General features: G+C 39.1%; 1 protein-coding gene across 5 annotated transcripts in view; it reads right to left on the bottom strand.

Annotated features, from left to right (window-relative positions):
* Positions 1–1,623: 1,623 nt before the first annotated feature.
* SATB1 (SATB homeobox 1) overlaps positions 1,624–24,044 on the bottom strand; it is a gene marked incomplete at its 5' end in the record, with an annotated part of 70,281 nt that continues 47,860 nt past the window's right edge. Inside the window, 3 exons of one of the 5 annotated variants that reach the window (XM_080340559.1) lie at positions 1,624–2,267; positions 4,855–4,950; positions 5,450–5,653. In XM_080340559.1, the coding sequence (XP_080196685.1) occupies positions 1,776–2,267; positions 4,855–4,950; positions 5,450–5,653 (792 nt within the window). In that variant the 3' untranslated portion in view covers positions 1,624–1,775. The remainder of the gene's footprint in view (positions 2,268–4,854; positions 4,951–5,449; positions 5,654–24,044) is intronic. The other 4 variants (XM_080340560.1, XM_080340561.1, XM_080340562.1 and 1 more) reach the window with 4 other exon arrangements.

Below are 24,044 nucleotides of genomic sequence, written 5' to 3'. Positions count from 1 at the left end.
GAGCCTTGCATAAATTCAGACCTCACCAATTATTATGGCTTTATCAAGAACCTTATTAGTGATCATTAAAAATAAACTTGCTTAGAAGGTGACTGCTATATGCAAAGCCCATCATTCCTATTTGCTTTGTGACTATTAATGTTTTTTTTTAATGCTTATACATTAGTGCAAGGAATAGTGTTAGCATAATTCTAGTGTAAAATAAAACCAGCTGTATCCATTATAAGTGCATTACTGCCAGGAACTGTAAATATGTTTATGCCTGATAGCCTTTTGACTCAATAATATCCTGCTATCTCTGTTGGGCAGGCAAGTTTTTAAACCAAGAAAAGACAGGTTATGATTTTTATAACCAAACTGTGTTTCTTTTTGAAGTATGTTATCTAAATTCAATTTTTAAGGCGGTCATTAAAAAAATCTGCCTGTGATTTTAAAGGAGAACAATTGAAATGTCATCTTCAAAGTGGTGGCAAGAAGGTACAATGTGCACTAAGAACAAGTTATTCCTCCCAGATACACACATACGCAGACAAACCCTGCCATATCATACCATACAAACAATTTTAATTGTGTAGTTACAGTCAATAACCACTCCTAGTCAGAACATTTCTGCATAAAGAAAATTGTGATACACTTATAAAAACAGCCAGCTGTAACAAAATAACTGGTGTTTTCATAGCAATAAACTCATAAAAAAGAAATACACCTTTATACAGAAAATTTATACAGCTGTAGCTTTAAAATTGATTGTAAACCAAAGGAAGACACATTGCAAACATCAATTATTTTCACATTAATTGCATAAGTTTCTAAGGTGATCTATTAGTTTTATTTACCTAAGCTTATTTGCATGATAGTAAAAATTGCATACAACAATAAGAGTGAAGCTTATAGTATGAATTGCTTGGATAACATAGAGCACTTTTTATAGGCAACTGTGTAAAGCACATTTTCTCTATTTAAAACTTTTAAGACACTTTGTTTTACTGCCCATCAAAATACATTTATAAATAGAAAAAAAATCAGTATGATAACAAGAGAAGCAATATTACATTTAACGGAAACTTCCAAAAAATTAATTACAACATGATGCTGCAGGATCTACAAATAAATAATGAGGACTAAATTGTGTTTCACATTTTCCTTTTCATTTTGTTTAAAACCATGTAACAATGAGAATGGAAAAAAAAATACAGTGATCTTTATTTCCAAAAGAAAACAAATCTGAATTACGGCAGTGCCATATAATACAAGGCATTTGTTGGCATATGTTATCTTTAAACTGCATTCCACAGTCTATAGTTCTTTTGTAACATACAATAGAACAAGAGTAACAAACTCTTTTTTATTTTATTTTTTTAAATAAATGTGAGTTTCCAAAGATCAAGTGTGGAGTGCTACAGTAATAATTAAAAAACAAGAACAAAACAGAAACGAAAAACAGTAAATCACAAAAGTTGTAATGCTTGTCTGAAGGCTCCAGAATCAAAATCACTGGTATCATGCTTATTGGGTACACTCGCAGTGTATCCAGTGAACACAAATTAATATCAAACAATCCTCAACGCTTCAACTGTTGCTGTGAAGCAGTTTGTAAAACAGAGTAAAACATCTAGTGCAGTCTGCATTATCCTTTTTTTCAACTTTTGTGCAAGTTTTGGAAGATTCATTGGCCAAACAATGAATAATAAAGGTTTTTGACAAAACGCAAGATGGAATTTTCATTTCATTACTAAATACCAGTGGCACTGTTGAAACAAAATAATACTTTTAGATCAGTCTTTCAATTCAGCATTAATCTCTGTGTTCCCTTCTACCGATAACTCGTCTTCTAGTTTAACTGAAAAAAGTGTGTTTGCATTTTTGTCTTGGATGCTGTCTTCTAAATCCTTGAGCAACTCTTCTTCCTTGTACTCTGCAACATCCACCTCCAAACCAGAATTGTCCTTCAGCTTCCCATGGTGCTTGAGATAATATCGCTGGTTCTGAAAGAACTTGATAATGGTGTACTTGGGCAGGTCAAGCTGAGCAGAGAGAGTCTGGATTGCTTCTTCATCTGGATACAGGCCTACGTCTTGTATGAAACTCTGTAGGATCCCTAGGGCTTCAACAGAAATCTTTGTTCGTGGTCGGGGTTTCTGACGATTTTCATCCTCAGATTCAGCTGGTGATGCCACTGTCGGTTGCCTTGGGGGTAGCCTGGGACCTGGTTGCTGTTGCTGCTGCTGCTGTTGTTGTTGTTGCTGTTGCTGTTGTTGCTGCTGCTGCTGCAAGACAAAGCATAGCATTTTTTTTGTACATGTATTCTTGCTCATAATTTGTGTTACTGAGAAAATCCAGGGTTGTGGGGGGAAATTGCAAAGCTATAAACAAAGGCTTAGTGAGTTTAAAGAATAAAAAGGAAAGAGAAAAAAAAAAAAAAAGAAAAAAAAAGGCCCATTATTGCTGAACCAGAATTAAAATATGAGTTAGTAACTCTCTGTACACCTCCCATGCATCTGTAATGTCTGTGAGCAGAGACCAGGGATAAAGGGTCTGTAAGACATGGACAGAGAGGAGGAAGGAAAACTCTGGCTTTGTCTGACTGAAAGCACTGATGACATGACATTGGTGTGGTTTAGCTGACAAATTTTAATGAACATGCTCCATGAGTCAAGTGCAGACAAGGCAAAATGCTAAGTAGCTGACATAGTATAGGATTAACTTCACCAGCTTAGCCAGAACTGTAGCAAGGGCAAAGTGAGAAAAATGCCAGATGAGGGCAAACGCACAGGAGCTCTGCCAGCAGCAGCAGCTGCTGCCCAAAAACAAGGGCTGCAAATCTAGCAACAGCTAAACTAAGCGACGAGGGGAATCTGGGTGAAGAAGTGCATTTTAGCTTAAGTGAGGAAACATCCCACTGCTGATCCAACCTTAGCATGCACTGAAGTCTCATCAAGCTTGCAAATGTTACGTTAGCTGAAAGCACCCAACATCACGCTGTCAAACCTGGCCTCGGCAAGGACAAAGAGATCTGGAGGTAGGAAATCTGTATTTCTCCTTTCAGCTCTGACCCCTCTTGCCTGTGATCTCAGAGAGGGTCTTGTCTTGCCTGTGTTCAAGTACCCCAATGTATAAACAGGGAATAAACATATTTACCTGGTTCTGTGTTTGTGCTGGGGATTATTTAGTTAATATTTATAAAGCACTATGATGCAAAGCTCTAAATAAGTTGCACTATTATTATTAGAAGGGAATATGCTGCATTCCAAAAACTGAAGCAATAAAAATGAGCCAGTATGCACATCAGAAGAATAAGATAAAGCAAATCATGATGTAAATAATTAACAAGAGCTTAAAATGAAGTTTTGCAAGCATGGATTCAGAAACCTTCTTAAAAGGTGAGGCACTGAGCCCCAGGGATAGAAATGTTTTTCTCATCTACCACGGGAGTACAGTACACCATAAGATCATGTTTAAAATCAAAAGTAAATTTATCAGCTACTGTTTTTGTTGACAATTCTTTTGCTTCACAGCACAGGAAGCACTGGTTAGTAAGATATTTTGGATCAGCAAATTTCTTGTCATATGGTACAAACCACCAGCTATTATTAAAAAACAACAGCAGCAAAACAAGCAGTTGCTATCACTACATTTCATTTCCCTTTGCAAGTCTCCCCTCGACAATTTTTTGTGTGTTGGTAGTTGTTCCCAAGCTTCCAGTTGCAGCAGATCCTAAGAAGCACAAAACACTGTATGAGCAGTACAATTCTGCCCACTTCGCAGTGCCACTTGTGGTTGTGGAGACTTTGCATAGGTCTCAACACCCGGTTTAGAAGCCACTGCTTTAAGTGATCTTCTTATTGTAAGATCTGACACAAATGCTAGTGGAATTAGGGCTCTTGCCTCATCCATGTTCACATCCTTTCATGTTTTATGGTGTGAGCAGTCCCGTTCAAGGCTTCAATCCCAAAGAGATTCAAGACTACTCCCAGCACATTAAATTCTTACAAGACTGGAGGCTTTGTACATACAGTTTGAAAACTTGCGTCTTAGCTACACATTTATGCATCTACAATTACCATGTAGAAGAGCAGAGACAAAACTCAGGCCAAATCTCCCAATCCTTACTCTTACAAGTCATATTAAGAGATTACAATGCAACTGCTTATGTGAATAATATTTGTAAGATCAAACACACAACTTTTATCAACAAGGCAAGAAAATCTAAGTAAGTACCATAATGGTTAAATGTTTATACTGTGCATAAGCTTCTCCTTTTATCCCCTTAAGAAGTGATTTTATTAAAAACAATGTACATTTTCAAACAAGTGCTGTTTTATTACTTAATATAGATCTTTCTCTCTCTTTTTGCTAAATCAAACAGCAAGTTTCCAGGCTTTCACAATTATTTTAGTACTTGATATCCTAAGGGATTGTCTTATTCAGTTTGCTTTATCTTTAATATACACTTGTGTTGTTTCTGGCTGTGAGATAACTCTATCCTTCCTAGCTTTGTAAATATTTTTCTGTATAGGTAGTACAAATGATACACTGGCTCTCAGCTGAGGTTGGGAAAGCACCGGGTAATACCTGCCCTTTAAGAGGGAGCAGTTAAAAGACTGACCTCAGGTCTTTCATGAGAAGGGATTAAAGAGTCCCCAGCTCAGAGAGACAACAGCTGACCTGGGCTACAATATTTAGCAAAACAGCCAGCCACGCTCCCAGCTCGTGGTGCCCGTGCGAGCAAAGGGTGAGCGCAGCCCCCGGAGGAGGGGGCACCGCTAGTGCTGCCCCAGAGTGCAGGGTGGCTGTTTCCGAGCCCCGTGGCGTGGGTTCTGCATCCCCTCCTCTCTGTCCCTTGTGCCAGCTCACCTGCGGAGCAGCACCCAGCCAAGGTCCAGTGGTCAGCAGGCCTGGTAAGAAAGCGCCTCTATGCTCTCCTTTCCCAAGGGTGGTGGGAGAGGGGCTCTGAAGGAGAAACAAACAAACATTGACTCACCCCACCCTCGACTGGGGTTAAAGTGGGACGAGGAATCCCCTTCCCTTCACTCCTGCCCGGGGCGAGCCGCCGCTGTTGAGGGTTTGAGCTTAGCTTTTGCACAGCAGCGCAACGAGGTCCAGGCTTTGCTGCTGGTCAGGTGTTTGACAACGGGTGCCAAACGCCTTTGGGTCCTGCCACCTGTCTTGCCAGGGACAACCAGCACGGGGGCTTTGCCCTGCCCGGCACACAGCTGCCGCTGCACCACCACGGCCACACACGTTTGCAAAAAACCACCAAACCGAAACGAAAACCGTGGGTAGTCACACGTTCTCCTTTGAACTCTGGTGGCGGATGGCAGCGTGCTCTTATCTGCTACCAGGAGACCTGCGTTTAGCCTGGCCGGGAGGAAAGAAACACTAATTTCCTTTGCTCCGTTTAAAGCTTTATTTACTTAGCGCTCTGCAGGATTGGCCAAGGTAAACTAACCTGAATCTGTTCTGCTGGCACATGGATAATGTGGGAAGGCCTGTCACCATGGTGATGAACTGCATTGCTTTCTTGTTCATAAATGGCATCACGTTCAGGCTGAGGAAGACTGAGGAACCTTCGGATCATGGAGAGATTCTCCCAGAGGGTCCTGTTCTCTGGTGAGGGATCTTCTTTCCAACGTAACAGCTCACAGAGCCACCCCTTGAAGATAACACCAGCAAAACATTAGTTTTTTTCCTCACTTCACGAGGGGCAAAATGATGGTGAAACATGTACTTTAGCGGTGCTGCATTCTCTCATGCTCTGCCCCATTAGGAAAGCCCTTTCGCTGCACAGGCTGGGCTCAAGGCAAACACCGATACACCGAAGGCTGCTGCGCTGTTTCACAAACCCTCACCAACCATGAGCATTTTGGAAAGCACCTTCCCCTTGGTCCTGCACCACAGTGCTGCTGTTTGCTTAGAAAGAAACCGGTGGATGAAGACAGAAAGCCTTCCACGATCCCCTCTGCAGGACAGGGGTTTCACTTATGCCAAGGTATTCTCTCTGCTGCCTCTTTTTTTTTATGCCAGGCTGCACCCACCCGAGAGCATCTACACTGTGTTTCGGGAGCTGTCAGATCATCTGCTGAGCAATTCTTAAAATCCTGGTACTACTACTCAAAACAAGAAAGTACTTCAAATATCTACCTTGACTCTAGGGCTGCCTAAAGTAAATCATAGCAGTAGAGGAGCTCCCTAATGTCCTTTCAAAAGACAGGAATCCTGCAGTCAAGTAATATTTTCTTCTTATCTGCTACAAGTAGTGGTGCCTCTGCAGGTGAACTTATTTCAAGTGATAGATGATTATCTCCTTCAGGATTTTTCTCATAAACCCAGAAAAAACCCCCGAACAAAACAGTCTCAGTTTTACGTGCACTATTAGGGCATGGGGGGGAACAAGATATGATCAGGCTTCTGATACATGCTTTATACCGTTTCCACATCATAGGACAGCAAGTTGCCTAAGAGCTTACCTACTCTAATTCACACATGGTTTTGAGATACGTACTACAAAGTCAGCTACAGAATCACCTGCAAGAACTGCAGCGGTTGCTAATTTGCTGCTAAAAGAGACATACAAGTTAATCTTGAAAAATTAAAAATTGTTTTCTCATGCTGCCTTAAAATTTAGTTGAGGATTTTTTCTTAATTACGCATTGATAGTTTTAAAATAAGAGTGCAAATGCTCTAGCTAGTACAGTGTGCACCAGCAGCAATTTTTTTGTATATTAAATTTTAGAAACAAAATATTACATGTATAAAACATGCACACTTCCTTTCTTTCAGCTTCAAGGATCTGTTTTCAAAACTAGGTCCATGCGATTTTATTTCTTAGTACTGTAGGAAAGATAATGTGACATTTTATTGAATCAACAAATAATATAAATGTGCAGAAGCTTTTAGATCCTTTTTATATATACTGGTAGTTGAAAAATGGTTTATCCAGACTAGTTTACTACTAGATACAATAGATACATAGACACAACATAGATATGTATTTTCTTGAAGACATTCATATCTTCAGCTAGCAGCTAATAAATGCAGTGTAAAAATATTGTCATGATAGGAAGAAGTGAAAGTAAACAAATAATCTTAATTCATTCACATTGTATACAAAAATATTTAGTGAATTATATATACAAATTTGAAGTATATTCTGTTTGGTGTAAGTCGAAAACTGAACAAATGTCACAGGAGAAAATGCCCCCAAGAAACAGAAATAAGCAAAATGACAAATGTTAGAAAGATGATGGTAGCAGAGTCGAGAAAGCAAAAAAATGTAAATGGGGCAAAAATCTGCTGGGTGCTCATCAGGTATCCTAGGGAGGGAGGGGAAGCAGAAGGGGCCCCCTGCACCCCTGGGATGGACCCAGGGATGGGCCCCCCTGCAACCCATTCCTTAACCACACAGATGCTGGGTATTGCCCCAGAGCTTAGCAAGCTGGGCCAAATACCTTCATATAGAGTACAGAACATACAGCCTACCCCAACTGGAATCATATGTCATGTTTTTAAAGCAGTGGCAAGGGGCTGTGAATTCTCCCTCCTCATCCTAAGATGCCCTGGGACCCATTAGCAGGTTAGTGTATGAACTCTCCTTGATCACTAACCAAATCAACACGTTGCTCGTGGTACCCTGCCCACCTCGCTTCCATGGGGATACAACGCCAGATTATGCTCAACAGCAGTATTAGTTTTCTGCAGCAAGTTAAATGATGGGCAATCAGAAAACATAGGTAGTTTGCTGGGAATGTAGGGGAGAAGAAGATGAAGAGAAACAAATCTAGATATTTTTAATTGAAATGCAGTTCTAAAATTTTTAACTAAGAAAACCTACCAGAAACCAACAGAAAACAACCAAACAAAAAGCCCAAACACCAACTCAAAAAACCCAAACAAAAAGCCCCCCACAAAACCAAAACAAAATAAACCCCCCAAAATATAAAAAACAAACAAAAAATCAAACCAAAACAAAACCAAGACCAAGAAAACCCCAACAAACAAACAAAAAACCCCCAACGAAACAAAAATCCCAAACAAACAAACAAAGCAGCCTGCCCTGAAGCATAAAAAGAGTCCTTTGGTTGTCTGGAGTCTGCACTGCTGCACATTGCAGTTGTTGGTCCTCTGTCTAGTGGTGGTGAACCAGAGAGCAGAACTGACTTTCACGGCAGTTTGGTAGAAGTAAAAAACAAACAAACAAACAAAAAAACCAACCAATCAACCAACTGACCCAAGAAAACTTGTCTTCTCCTATGACAGCTCTCTAAGGTGTACAGACAGACTGGAAAAGAAATTGCACCACATATTTAGAAGCTGCACATATTTTGTCTGGTGACCATGTGAACCACAGATTTTTTTGGGAAAAAAAAAAAAAAAGTCCAGTAGTAAAAATAATTCCTAAACAATCACATTTTATGCCGATTAAACATATTTCACAACAACTAAGAAATTCCTTCTCCTATTGCTGTGTTTCTATATTTAATAGGTCAGACCTTATTTTTATTAATTACTGACAACTAGCATTATATTCCCAGTATTTTTTTATCAATTTATTATTTTTGCACTCACTGAAATAGTATTTCTAATTCCTTATCTAAAAATGATCTGATGAATTGTAACCTGAAGCATGTCTGTGCTAGTCTTTCAGGGAAGCAGTGATTTTGAAATATTGAAATCAGATGCTTCTAACAAGGTACACACAATAAGACTGCTATTCTACCTAAATGTCTCTTTTGCACTGGGTTCTTCACGTTTTTAGAAAAGTAGACATACTCTGATGTAAAACATATGATGGGCAATGTGGAAACAACCAACTGAATTCTTCTAAAATTACAAGGATAGAAAAAATGTTTTGGTCTTCATGGTTTATTTCTGGAAATATTTACAGAAATATTCTCAGAAAGATTCTCAGGAGAGACAGTAAATGGTCAGTTACAGAGGCTATAGGGGTTTGCTTTATTAGGAGATCATAAACTTTATACCAATACGCTTTCTTTTGGTTAAAAGGAAACAAACAAAAACCTAATTATTTCATTTAGTTTCAGGTTCAGAATTCTGTATCTGACCTAAAGGTCATTCATAAAAGCCAACTAAATGAGAATGTATGAAATGTTTTGTAAATATTAGGAAAAGCAATCATACAGGCTTTTCTAATGACAAATTTTAAGTTAGTTAAAACAACAAATTTCAAGTTAGTTAAAATTTGTAAGTTTTGGTTCCTTTTGATCTAAAGAAGTAGGAACTGCTGTAGTTAATGCAGTTGAACTTCCAAGTGAACCTAACAAGGCTGATTTTTCTCCTCTTACACTCATTTAAGTCTAGAATGACTTCTGTCTAGTTCAAGCAATTTATGCTGAAGGAAGGCTTGGACCAGTGTGTTTTCATCTCTTTATAGTCTTACAGGAAGTGGAAAGGACCGCAAAATAATAAGTAAATATTTATAACTCAGATTAGATCACAACTGGCTTATGCAGCAGATATAGTGCATTGTTAAAAAAACAGCCTTAAAATAATTAAGCTGATTTATCTATACAGCAAGGCAAACCCCCCAAAACTCTGCAGTGACATTGGGAACAACCTTCATTTTAAAACAGTAAATTTGCCAGGCAACATTACACTGAATATAAAGAGAGTACAAAGCAAAATATAAACATTAGCCACATGTAAATATGTTTGGAGAACTTTCAGGATGTTACTACTTTTCAAACTGACAAAGTTTAATTTGACACCTTCTGTTCTAAAACCTTTGTTTCTATTCAAAATCACGCCTTTAGCTGCTATCAATCACTATGCTCTCCCTATTACTTAAAATACTGGCATGGGCCCTGGATAAGCTGAAAATGCCATGCAGATGAATTCTGAGATAATATGTTCAAACCTGTTATATACAACACAAATCCTGCAAAGTTATGTATTGTAAACCTACATTTATTGGGAACTAAAAGTCTTAAATCCATCTGCTACGAAGAAAATACTGTTATGCACTTTCAAGTAACCAAGTACCATCTGCAAAGGTCTTGCTACAGTAAGCAAGAAAATGGTGAAAAAAAAAAAAAAGATGCTAAACCTAAGATATTTAAAATAAATAAGAGTCTTCTGCTTGGTTTTCTGATAGAGATTTAGTAAAGAAACATAAGACATTAGAGGAAAAAAACCTGTGAAAGCTGAACTGCCAAACTATTGCAGAAAAAGCGCAAAGAGGATAACTGCCAAACATTAGACTCTGCAAGACCCATGAACATGCTTATTTTGAAGAAAGCATCTATGCATTTTATCCACATATCCAAATGCTATTTCATTCAGTCTGACCTGTGCTGTGTTTAAATCAAATCTTCTGCTCTTTTACATGGAGTTTCTAACAAACTATTCCTGCATTTCTTATTAAAAGAAAAAAAAAGATCATTGAAATCTGTGCTTAAGGTGTAAATACCAATCCTAACTAGATCAAAGAGGGCAGCACTACGATCATGAACGCTGGGCTTTCCAAATCAGCAATAAACACATCTAGTCTGGGACGAAAGGGATTCAAGGTGGAGCAACTGAACTCTGTTGTTTGGTGAACTTGTTATTGTGATAATAATTTGTCAAATGATTAATATTTCTTACAGAATAAGTAACAAACACTCCACCAATTTTTTAAAAGAGCTGTATTTTGAATTTAAGTAGGCAAAATGTTTTGGAGTATCAATACCAAGATATGAACAATTTTTCTTTGGTATAGTATATCTAAGATTATTTTGTATCCTTCTCTGGGGCATATAGTATAATAAAAATATATAGTGTTAGAAATCAGTCTAAATAGGGAGGTATTTGATACAAACATTTTAGCAAAAAGTGTGAATTGCAATTGAGCATCTACTGTGAACAAAGACTAAGTACATAATCCATTAAACAGTACTTCTAGCTCAAAAATTTGAGTATTGTCAACTAAACTAAAGTAGGCATTTTGAATGAGCATGTTTTCAGCAACTAACTATAAAGCTAGCAATTTATCATTCAGCAAATAATTTTCTACTTTTAAAAGAATCAGTAAGTGTTACTTATGCTAATGAAGACTCTGTTTAATCTGCCCACAAACATGCTAATAGAGGGCATTTTTTTTATTTACAATGCTGAAGGCACTCCAGTTTATAAAACACAGATATGAAATTACACTTGGTAAAATGGGCTCTTAATTGTCTGAGCAACCCAAATCCTTCACCTTTAACACAAAAGCTTATAGACAAAACAAAGGAAAGAACTCATGAACTAAACTTTAAATATTGACTTTTTCCCTTTCAAAAGCCATCCAACTCGCTTTACAAATCTCATTTTTGTTCCAGACGGCTGCGTTCATCATAGGTATTTCCATTTCTTTTCAAAACAGAATCCACATATAAAAGAGAAGAAAAAAAGGCTGACATCACCACTCCAGTATATGCACTAAGTCTTAGTCTTGAGTATTAAACTTGTAAGCTGCTCATTGTACAGAAAGGTTGCTTTTGGGAAAGTCATAATACTTTGAATGAGATACATAATGGTAGCAAAGGAGTACTGAAAGCATTTTAAATTATTTACTAGGTTAAAAGGGTGAAATGGTACTTTAAATACATCAAATTTCATCATCTGGGCCATTTTTTGGTGGCAAAGTGGTATTGATCTTTCCAAATGCTTAAAATTAACTATTTCCAGAAGGTCATTATTTGATTAAAGGCATTAAAGTTGAGGGCAAGAAACGATGCACTTTGTCTTCTTTCCCATTCAAATAATCATGTAATTTAATCAGAACTATCCCTTCATGTCCTGTAATAAAAATGTTTGTCTTAAGATATTGTTCTTTACCTAACATATTAACCTTTAAATGTTATGAAGTTCTTAAGAATAATCTCTGCTTAGAGAAGATTCTTCCATAATGCAATGAAAGGATCTCCAGCATTTAAATTGATAAGGCCAAATTTCCCCTACACATTGACTGGAAAACGCATTAAACTCTTCAACTGAGATTTCTCACAGTGTTCAACAGGATGGAAAATACAGGGAGTTCTGAAATCAGTAAGCTCATGCATATGGCATTGAGAAGCAAAATAAACAAATGTCACTTCAGCACAAACAAATACGACAAATAAGTAACAATTGACACTGCTTTAATTTATCTATGAAACGTGTTTTGAGTTATATTTGTCTTATCTGGCAAAATACAGTAGGGAGCACCCACCACAAGGTAAGAACAGAACATACAATTCAAAATCCCTTTTCAGGCTGAGGTTACTTAAATCTGACTTCTTTCTGGGTGAAATACCTGTGGGTTCAGACATGGGAACAAGCCTAGATGATGAAAGCAGTCCTTTTTTCTGTAAATGTTCTTCTGGAATTTCCTGATTGCAGGAAAATTTATTTTGACTGCAGGTTTATCTTTCCTAAAATACATAAATTGTCCTGGTTATCTTCCATGCAAAGCTGAGTAGACCTAAATGCTTCACAAAAGAAATGAAATCTATTAAAAGAAGGGCCACTGTGTATTTTTACAAAATTTTAGGAAAACTAATCACCTACCAGTCTTAGTATTTTTTCATACCAAACCACACATTTGTTAGTGAAAATCTGTTCAATTTAGCTTATATTTTCAAATAATTTTAAGAACTGACTTGTGAGGTACATACTTTCAAATAATATTAAAAACTGCTGACAGCGTTCAATACTTTGGGATTTCCCAATTTTACTCACAAACCTGTGCATCTTTAATTCAAGAAGCAAAAGCTGCTTTTCAGCCTGCTCCAGAAGATGAGCAGAAATACTGGAATATGAACGCTTCTTCCTGAGATGTGGCCTAAAGTGATAATAAATGTCTCCAGAAAGATGGTCGCCTGACTATTTTATTTACACTAATCAGCCTTAAGTTTCAGGCTCTGCCTTTGAGCATTCCCCTAAATCAGAGAAAGTTTGAAACCTGAAGCTGTCCTTTATCTCCAGGTATTTCTGGTTTATCTATTTCACTGGCTTTCATTACTAGAGCATTGAAAGGGGAAGCCAGATGTGAATTTTAAGTAAATCTCTATCTGCCGTCATAATAGATGAGATTTAGCAAAACAAACAAACTGAAAAGCCCACAACCTCATAGGGCTTTTCAGAAGAAAGGTAAACTTCACTAGCAGGAAAAACTTCCTTTGAAGAATACTGAAACAGATTATGCCATTTCCTTAAATTTCTTATCCAACCCATTATTCAGCTGCACCATCTGTCTGGATGTTATCGCCACCTTTTCCCTGGGTTGTGGGGAAAAAAAAACGTAAAATATGACCAAACAGCTAACAGTCATACTGACAGTATTTCAGTGCAATTTTTTTGTGTGTGTGTGATATTGTAGGGGAAAAGGATTCTTAATGTCTCTCCTTCACTCTGCTTTTTCTCCTCTCTAGCTGCAGCACTTAAAAATTAAACACATATTTCTATTCTTGTAAACATCCAAACAAATAAATAGGAAAATGAGACTTGCTAAAGCAACTTGTAAAATTCGGTGACACGCAGCAAACGAGGTACAAAACCAAAGCAGCCTGGAGAGCTGTGGTCCTGCTCCTGCACCCTCATCTGTCATACGAAACCTGTCCCTCTACGCGGAGCCACAGTGAGCGGCTCAGAGCCAGCGCTGCTGAAAACTTGTTGAATTAAGGGCTGAGGATGCATCAAATCTGGTGGGTACATTCCCTGTGTATGAGTACTTAAGACGCACCACCAGCTCATGGAAAGAAAAATCCCGTTACTCTAAAATGGATTGAAAACCTAAGTATCATTACTTTTTAGTTGTGTACAGAGAGAATTGAATAATCTAAATGAAGGGCTTCTCCGCAGCTTGGTTTCACTGCTCTCAGCCTCTTCCACCTTTCCTTTCCCGTGTTCACATGTATCTTTTTTACAGTATTGCCTTCACTTGCCTAGAAATGATAGATAGGCACAAGCCCTAATCAGAAACATAATATGCATGCCTTTGAAAATCTTACATAAAATGCAACTACATTCGTATGTAAAAAGAAGGTAAAAAAGTAACAGATGCAAAAAAACAGTGGGTGAAGCTTTATTCTGCCTTCTTCTACTCCAGATCCTTCCTCTTTCATACACACAATTCAATTGGCATTGTAACCACGAGATACGTGTGACAGAAATTGACTTAATGATAAAAAACCAAACCAAAACAACAACAACAACAACAACGAAAAAACAACTGTTAATTATTAAATAAGTCAGTCTCAGTCTGGTACATTAATTTTAAAGTCCGTACAGATGAAATGGGCCAGCGAGTTTCACAGAGGGTGACTGGTAATATCTTTTACTTTTTTTATCTTTTATCCCTTTATCTTTTATCTAAGTAGAGAGAATTACTGATTTCACTGCAATATTGATGCTTCCCTTGAAAGTAAATACAATTCTAAATCCAACCATGACCCTTAATAGCCCATATATATTTATACTTAAACATGCAATCAATTTTTGTATGGCAGCAGTTTAGTTAGAGTCTTTAATAGAAAGAGACTCGCAATTTTTAAAATCTTTTTTATGACTATCAATTTACAAGTGGACAGCAAATGCTTATTATTCCATTGCTTACAGAGATTTAACATTTGCTTTGAGGGAAAGACCCCCACTAAAAAGGCCATAGGGCCAAAATGTCACTTCCGTAATTACTTATATGTGTGTACATCATGTTGTTAGATTTATTTTTTTTAAAAGGATTATAATTTCCCAGAGGGACTAATTTAAATCCATGGCTTCTTGTCATATGCTTTTTCTTTCCAGAATTCATTTTGGATCAGAGGAAGTTGTACCACACACTGAGGAATCACAGGCTCATAGATATTTGGACTTCACTGCAAATTCAGTTCAGCTGACAAGATGTTCCAACAAGCAACATCATTCCAAAACATACATAGCTCAAATCCATTCTCAGGCATCCCTTCACATTTTTATGGCCTAAATGTTTCTATATAGATTTGAATTAAGATATTTAAATATTCTGAGAAAATTTCTTCTAACTTGTCTCTTGCAGTTCAGCTGGCTTCTGTGGCTCTTGGTTTCATAGTGAAGAACGCTTAATGTTCTGATAATGCCAAGGCTGAGGGCAGCCTTACAGAACTTAAGAAGTCACTTTTCCCTAACTTTCCTCTAGATTTTATTAACGACTGAAACAGTCAGAAAATTAATAACGCATATAACCTCATTGCAGTTAAAAAAAAAAAATATATATATATTTTAAATCCACACCTATTAAAGACAGACACTTCCCAGCAAGTTAGAAAAGAGTAACCACAAGCATTTATCTCACCTATGGATAAATAACGGCAGTGAAGCCGTTACGAAGCTAAAATACCCTTACTGCAGTACTTTCGCCTGGGGAATAGACTGGAAAGAATAGGAGAGCTGGATCAAAAGGGAAGCTGCGGAGATCATGTTTCTCCCTCCTGGCTGGCTGAGGATGGGAACCAACACAAGAGTGTTTCCAGGTTGTTTTTGCCTTCCGGATGGGGACAAGAACAGCCACAAAGGAAAAGCTCCTGGGGAGACCAGTACTTAGCATCACAGTTTTCCTCACCAGCCAAGAAAAGCACCAGCCAAGCTGAGCCCCAGCCAGCAGCTTCTGCCCTTAGATCAGGCGCTGCGTGGAGCAGGCACGCTTCCTCCTGCCCTCATCCCGCTTCCCCAGGTGAAAAGGATCAATCCCTTTAGTTAGGCTCTCTCCTCGTGTTAACTAAGAGTGGCAAATGATTTCTCAGAGGTGAAGCAAAGTGGCTGCCCCCAAAATAATCTCATTTAATCCCCTGATAGCTTTTTAAAGAACATAACTCTTTTTATATAAACAGTGGAAAGTTCCTATATCTGCAGAGCTTTCTCTTGCATGTTACATATAGCAGAGATGCTAAGCACCAGGCTCAGTAAGATACCTAGTAAACCCAAAGATGTAACCGATAAGTGTGCAAATCTTGCTCAGTTGAGGTCCAAAACTTCGGGGAATTCTGCTAAGGACAACTCAGTCCAAACGCCTTTACTTCACAAAGACCCTGAGGACTATTTTCATTTGCTTCTCGAATGCCATCCTGAAGTAAGAGAACGTGACACTGCACAGGAATAAAACCCAGATGACTGCTGAATAACAATGTGGATTCAGATAAAATTTGGCAGATTTGGAATGAGATAAATATTTGCAAATTGGAATTCTTCCCCACTCAGCTAGCTGCACGTTTGCCCTGGTCTATTCATTGTATGCCAGCAGTTTGGAGTAATTCGTAACCAGAAATCTGAAGTCTGATTTGGAGGTTAAATTTGAGGCAAATGAAAAAACTGGCATAATGAGAAATTATTAGGAATAGTGAAATTAAGAAGTATCTACAGCAAAACATTGTCTCATTTTCCACCTTGCACCTAGAAATCCTGTAACATTCTTTCAGGTGGTGTATGTTTTGAACTATCCAGTTTAACATTAAGGGAGAAAACACAGTTATCTGTTATTTCTTACTCCTCCCTTCACCCAACAACCCTTCACCTGAATTGTAATCAGTCACTCCTTTGACAAACCGCTTCTCAGACTGCTACTGTATATTTGTGTTTGCACAAGATGCCTTTATTCTTTGCAGTAACGTGTTTGGCAGCTCTCGTTTTTTCAGGAGGAATTTTACCCTATCATTTCCTGTTTAGTTACGGGTTCAGCTCGCTTTTGTTTTCTGTGCTGTTTGCTCGGTACTCTCCTTCCCCCATTGCCGGGAACCACGGGCTGCTCGCTAACTCCTCAGCCTCCTCCTCGGCTCTGGCATTACAGCTTTGTTTTCATTTCCCTACGTCATTAACTCACTCTCATACAGCTCACTCAGACTTTCCCCCCCACTTTTCAATTTTTTAACAGTGCTTTCGTTTCTTCACATTAAAACACTGATATGCCGAATCTCAAAAAGCCTCTGAAATGAGTGATCTGCCCACAGCAGGCATGAGGAACCTAAGAAACGGTGGGATGTCCGGGGTGCAGCTTTGGCATGCAGGAGACAGCAGTAGGACAGGAGAAAGGGGAAGATGGAGCAAGAGTGGATGGGGAGGGTGCATATGGGAGAGAAGTGGGGTAGGAAAAAGTCAAACGAGCACTAACGGGAGAGTTGTAACGAGAGGAATTAGTGAAAGTAGTGAGAGGAAAACAACACAGAAAGCGGGAAGAGAGATTAAGAAAATCCATCCTGCCAGAAACAGCACCTCTTGTCAAGCAGACAGCAGGTGCTGCCTGGGGAAGAGTTGATTCATGCATCTGGAGTGTAAGAACCAAAACACCCTTACCTAAGAAAGAAAATCTAAAAATAAAGACTCAAAGGAGGTGGGAGATGGTGCCGTGCCTTTTTTCCTTTGGCAATCCAGCGCTTTCCGACTGCATGACATTTTTTGAATGCTTTTGCCAAGAAACGAGAGCTGGATTTCCGGACCCTTTCAAGAATCCTTATGATTCAACTCAGCATTATCTCTTCCAACACGAGCCCATCCTGCCCTCCTCTTCGCCTTATTCCAGACTCATTTTTGAGATATCTGCAGCCATAGCACTTCCAGGGCTTCAGCTGCACCTCAGGGATACGATTTCTGCTTTGTTTGGGGTCTACACAGACCCAGGGGGAGTCAGTAACAGAAATGGCACTGCCGTGCAGCAAGGGATGCTGATAGTACACCTGCAGTGACCTACTCCAGCTCCGGGGGAACTAGTAATACAGGCAGTAACTGCTGGCCCAATGGTAAGATCGTGCGGTTTTTAAGCCTCTCTGCAACAGTCTCTGGGGCCATGTATGCAGCCAAATTTTCTGCTATGATTCGTGCCTTCAGTGGCTTTCAAAACTATCCTGCTCACCTCCTCCTGACCAACTTTGAGCGCTGAGTCTTAGTTCCCTTTTGCCTGCACTCTTGATATTGCCACTGCATCACAAATCACTGGCAAAGGATAAAACAGCCTCTTACTTTCTTTTTTTTTAAACCTCCCCTGGAAACCTTATTACAGATTACATTTGATGAATTTCTATCAGATGCAGTGCACCACTCCTCTCACCTGACAATACCTGCAATAGCTTTGGGGAATTTGCTCAGTGGCATTCTGCACGCTTACATTGTTTTTCCTTGCTGTAAGAATTGTTATAGAACCTTATAATTAAAACTTTCTAGCAAAACTGCATTATTTTTTCTCTGTGTAGGAAAAGTAGCCAACACTGATCTACTAAAGAGTAGTTGGTTTAAAAAAAACACAAACCTTACTAAGTATTGAAGGCTGTTTAATTAGGGCAAGATGAACAATTTAACTGAAAAAATAATCATTTCTAAAAAAGCAAACCGATTTCCAGCAATATTTAGTTTCCTAAAAACTAACTGTAAACTGGAATGTTTTAATTAAAAAAAAAAAAAAAAATCAATTTTCCATTTGCCAAAATTCTAGACACTTTGAGGATTCTTTTTTAAAAATAATCTTTTCCCCAAAGGAAGAAGGAGAGGGAAGAGTTACCGAAGAGACAAAATTAGTGGTGAAAAACTTTGGCAGAAAATTCTATTTCTGCTAAATTCGGGTAGCAGTGAAGACTACATTTTTGGTTAGGAGCTCTTCTTAAAGCAAGGAGTTTGCTGGCGTATTATTTTGAAAGAGAGCACAGTAGGATGACTTCTTTAATAAGTGGGCATAAAACCCACAGATTAGAAAGTCTCGGAGCGAGAGACAAAACCCCCGTGCGACATCTGATTTCTTTGCCAAAGCAAGGAAGGTTTTTAATAAAGGTCACAGAGAAATAATCTTCAAAGACAGCAGTGTCTCTTTCCCCCTAAATGTTTACTCTTTTATTTCGCTCCTTTATAGTGAAAGGCAGACCTTAACATGCGCGCATACACCACACATGCACACACAAAAGGAAACAACAACCAAAGAGGAGGGGAAAAACAAAAAAAGGAAAAAAAAAAAGAGCCTGAAATTTTAGTTACACCACATGTGGTTTTCATTTGTGAAAAATGAACAAGCTGTTTGTGGTTAAACTGTCTAATCTGCTGTTATCAATCTAGCGCTGCATTCAAGATTTACAGGATACATCAGCTTCTGTGCCACATTAGCTGTAAAAGGGAGAGGGGGTGGGAGGAAAAAGGAGGAGGAGAGAGTTTATCCTGAGGAATAATATTTCCAATGCAGCCACACTCACACTACATCTGGTTGTGCTGGTAGCGGCAGTTAAATTGAAATATTTCACAGCGTGTGTCAGAAACATGCAGAATGGTAATTATGACAGATCTGATTAAGCCTGAGTGCCACTAGCTCCCTGGCCAGCTCCGGTTGTGCAGGTGTGACCTTGTGCGTGCCTGCGTGTGTAAATAAAATTAATTACAAGCGAGAGGGCGAAGGCTTCAGTGACATCACAAAGCGGAGAAACTCCCAAGGGGGAGACCTAATGGAATATTTTCCCTCAGTCTAATAATACAGTTCATATTGACTTGAGGTAATTAGTGGGATCATTAAAGCAGTTTTCCCGGCGTATTTGGCTGCCTGATCAGATTAGTGAAAATGTTCTTCAGAACAAGCCCTGTGTGGTCTGCCAGAGAAGGAGGAAATAAAAAGCAACAAAGCATATTTTGGAATGATAAGCAGCGCTGGACTTTTTGCACGGCATTTTGCAGGGCCGGTCTTGGGAGCCTCGGCGCCGGGCTCTCCTGACCGATTCCATCTTTCATCCCAGGCGCACGTGCTCCCGCTGCGTGTCATCTAAGACTTCTAAATTTTTGTTCCTCTGTCCTTCAAAACTATGCGTCCCTATCCCTCGCTGCTTCAAAACAAACAAAAAACCCCAGATAAAAGCCTTGTGGAAGTGCTAGCCTTAGAAGAACTACATACAGGGGGAAGGAAGAAGAATAAATACGTGATCAGCAACCCCTTGCATCTCCCCTAAAAGATAACAGAACATTGAAGGCACTGGCTTGAGAATTAGTAACATTTTCATTTGCTAACGAGCTTACCCCAGCAAAAAAAAAAAGAAAAAAAAAAAAAGTTTAACTATGATATAAAGTCTTCCACGGTAACAGAACACAGAGCCCTAATCAAGAAATGGACCATTTGTTTAAAAACAGTCTATTGAGCATGCTCTACCTTGCAAATGGAATATGCCAAGCTCTGTCACAGATGGCAAGCTTTGACAGTTCCCATCCGTAGCGTCGATACTCGACAGTTCAGCACAAGATCAGTGACATTCTGTCTCATTAGAGCCACGCTAATTATCACAGCTAGTTTCAGGGGAAACCATGTGTTGCAATGGTCAATTTGAAGGAGTCTGTGCATCAACAAACTGGTAATAAGGATCAGACACCTTATTATATGACAGCATGCTGCCTATGATCTGATTTACTGAATCAGAGGTACTGAGGCAACACTGAAGCCTGATGGGTTGTGGAATCGCGTGTACACAATGCGTATCTAAAATATGCTTTAAAAATAAAATGGAGCTATATAGAAACAATACAAATAAAAATTTTTAAACGGTGAAGTTATAATGAGGACTTTCTTCATTTGTCATTAAGATATGCAGAGATGTTCAAGATCTTGTCAGTCAGTTTTAGCTTTAATCAAATCATATAAGATAAATAATTCAAAATGAAAACTGTAAAATTATGGATTATGCTAAATTATAATTCATTCCATACTCTGATTTTTCAGTTTCAATAACATGTACCAAACATTCCTTATGTTGTACCGTCTTGCTGCTTTAACAGAATTTTATATTTTGTAAAGAGCTTTCTCTACTTGACTCTCTTTTTTTCATTTGTACATTTAATGACTTGAACTTGCACTTCTCCTACCTTCTCCCACACATTTGCGCCCCTTCCACCAGACAAAAATCATCCAACTAAGAAACCCCCCCTTTGCTGTTTCTGGCCACCTGTGGGGCCGCATCCTGCCAAGTGCTCAGCGGTCCCAGCACCTCCTGGGGCTGCGCTGCAGGCTGAGGCCACACGAGCGTTAAGCATTAACCCTCGACAACGTAGGGCAGGTGTGCGCCGCATCCCCCAAGGGAAGCCCTCCTCAGGGCTCAAACATACAGCCTTTCCTGAAGCTGCTACCAGTTCTTCAAACAGCCTCTACGCGGATTGTAAGCGGTGTTTGAACAGCCCGTGCTGCCGCCCACCTGGCTGGGAACCTCTAGCTGGAACCGATGTGACCCCACGAGTAAAGCGAGCTCAGGGGGCACACTTTTTCATCCGTCTATCAACAAACCTGGCCTTTGCCTTACGCGCTGAAAGGGCTGCCCAGCCCCAAAGATCTCTATGAAGAGGTAAATATGAGCCTCGTATCAATTAAGTATTTTCCATCCTTTTTCTTGGGCTTGAACTATTTCAGGTTTTAATGTTATATTTTTTTCCCCTCTATGCAGATTTCCATGGGCCATTGCATACTGATATGAGCAACCTCGGAGATTTTAAGGCAGTTTCTCTTCAATGCATCTTTGTTGATTCAAGAAGTTGCAGTCTACTTTTTACTAGCAGGACTCACTGAAGTCAACCCACTCCACCTAGGTCATACCAATAATGTAGGATATGGCCAGGATCATTGCTTCTCCAGGTCTACCCAGATCAAGCAATAAGTGACATAAACTGAACTCAATTTTTCTACCCCCTTCTGAGAATTTATTTAAAAAAAAAAGAAAAAAAAGAAAAAAAGGAAATTTCCTGAGGTTTTAGCCTTTATTTACAAGAAAACGTGACATAAAAGAAATTAAGACATAGAGTAGAGGAAGGACCTGGAGGGCTCTAAGCATTCCTTTTGTTCTCGCAATAGAAACCCAAAAATCTCTTTCCCTGCCACTCAGGCAAGACAGAACACACTATGACTCTGCAACATGATATTTTGTGAAAGAAACAAATCAGTTCTATCTGCCAAGTTTCACAGTTTCACTGAATGACACGCTGCTTTATGGGGCAATTCTTGATCGTGCACAGAAGCCCATCTTGCTTTCTCAGTTCACGCTCTCCCTCTCCCATTCCCGCTGACACCTGATCCTGTCCTGACTCATGCTGCTCATGGCACCTCTTCAACTGCCACAGTAATCACATCGGGGTAGCGGGGAGGGGAGGAAATGAAAATTTTAAAATAAAATTTAAAAAATAGAGGCTGTTGTGTGGTGTACTTCTGCAGTTAATGTTTTCTGACTACTGTATCTCACCTTCCCATGAGGGCAAGGAGTTTATTTCCAGGTGGATCCATGAAATGATGGCACAACTCAGAGCACTTTTTTTTCCACCTTGTGTCTCCCCATGCAGTATCCCTCCCTGCTTCACAGACAATCCACTGTACACTCATGGTGTGGGGGGAAAAGGTTTTTAAGCCAAGATTTAAACCCAGGATGTGGCTCAGCTGCTCTGAGAAAGACAAAGGCAGGAGACAACTTGATGGACACACAGAGTGATAGGCAAAGGATTGAGCCCTTGCCTGTCCCCCAGGCTGGACCCCACCAGGGCAGCCTGAGGTGCAGTGCCCTGAGGAAACAGCTTGGAAATAAATTTCAAGACCCCATTCTTAAAGCCACATTGTTACCAGAGGGTTACTGTTGGTGATAAAAAGGTTTCTTTTCCCTCCCCGCTGGAAAATTGTTGAATAGATCGTTCTATATCTGCGGTAATGGCATGTTACATCTTCGTGCCAGATCCACAATACCAGGCTTGTTCAGTGTGGGAAGCTGTTTAAAAATGACTTTCCTATTAGAGTATATAGCTCAGTCTCTAGATGGAAAAAGCCAGATCAAAGATATAGCATTTATAAAACTGCTGGTTAAAAAGATAAAAGTGAGATAACAGACATCAATTTTTCACTATAAATCTCTGGGTTTACTACAACATTAAAATTTCCAGTAAAAGCAGGGTTTTATATACCTGAACTCTAATGGCCTATTCTGAAAATATTTATGTCAGAAAAAGCATGGTATTTGCATGCCAAAAGCAATTTTAGTGCCAATGTTTAGCATTCCCTTCCCATTTAACTCCTTCCTGTCTACTCTGGAGTGTTAGATACTCTGCCTAAGACCTACCCAGCGTATCTCCCCATGCAGACTTTTGGAGGAGGATGCTCCAAGTGCATACCAAGGCAAAAAGTCACACATTTCTAATAAAATACCACTGCACAAAATACTTGCCTGATGGTTTAGGACAGAATCTCTAGCAATGGTTTGAACCACTGATTTTACCTCCATGCTTTGCCGGCGAAACTACTAATTTCCAAGGGGCTAACTGCCTAACCAAAGGGAAAGACAGGGACAGAAGGACAGGAAATTGGGCAACACAGTGCAACAGCTCAGAAGTAACGGGTCAAAACTCTCTGTAATTAGATAAAATTTATGGAGGTGTGGGTAGTAGTCCATCGGTTTTATAGTAAAATTAAAATTGGGCATGATTCTGTGAGAGCCAAGTCTCTCACCTTCAACATACAGGCATTTTGACTTGGTAAGAAGGGAGAGCATTCAGCATCTACCTGGTCATAATATACTGATCGTCAGGATTGATGTTGCAGAAGAGTACTGATATTACCTAATTATTCTACTATAAAGTAAACTTACTTAGGTATAATACTGCAGGATAATGGCCTTACAAAATAGCACGTGGTGCTCTCAGAAGTACAGAGGTTGATATTACTTCAATTTTTGCAAATTGTAATTTCTTAAATTTAAGAAAGCTTTAGCAACGTAAGCTGATTTTCAGCAAAGTTTTGCTTTCTTCTCTACTTCATAGTATCAAGTGAAGCCTGCAGCTTTTCAGGACAAGCCATTAACATAAACGTAACTGCTTAAAATACAGCAAATATACAGGAGCGCTACAAGTCCCCACTTGCCTTATCTCTCGGGGATCTTAGGTTTGGGGTTTTGTTTATTTGTTTGTTTGTTTTTATGGAATAAAATTAGATTTCAGCATCTGTCACCATCAAGAAAAAAACTCATCCCTGGCTCCCACATGAAAACATTGTAACCAATGCACAGTTACTGAGCCATGATGCCTTAATGATCATTATACAAATCAACTTTTTTTTTGTTTGAAATAACAAAATCAAGAATATG

This window comes from Nesoenas mayeri, assembly GCF_963082525.1.
Source record: "Nesoenas mayeri genome assembly, chromosome: 2".
NCBI lineage: Eukaryota > Metazoa > Chordata > Aves > Columbiformes > Columbidae > Nesoenas > Nesoenas mayeri.
The sequence above is the reverse complement of the archived record's forward strand: the minus strand, read 5'-3'. Positions and strand labels throughout refer to the sequence as shown.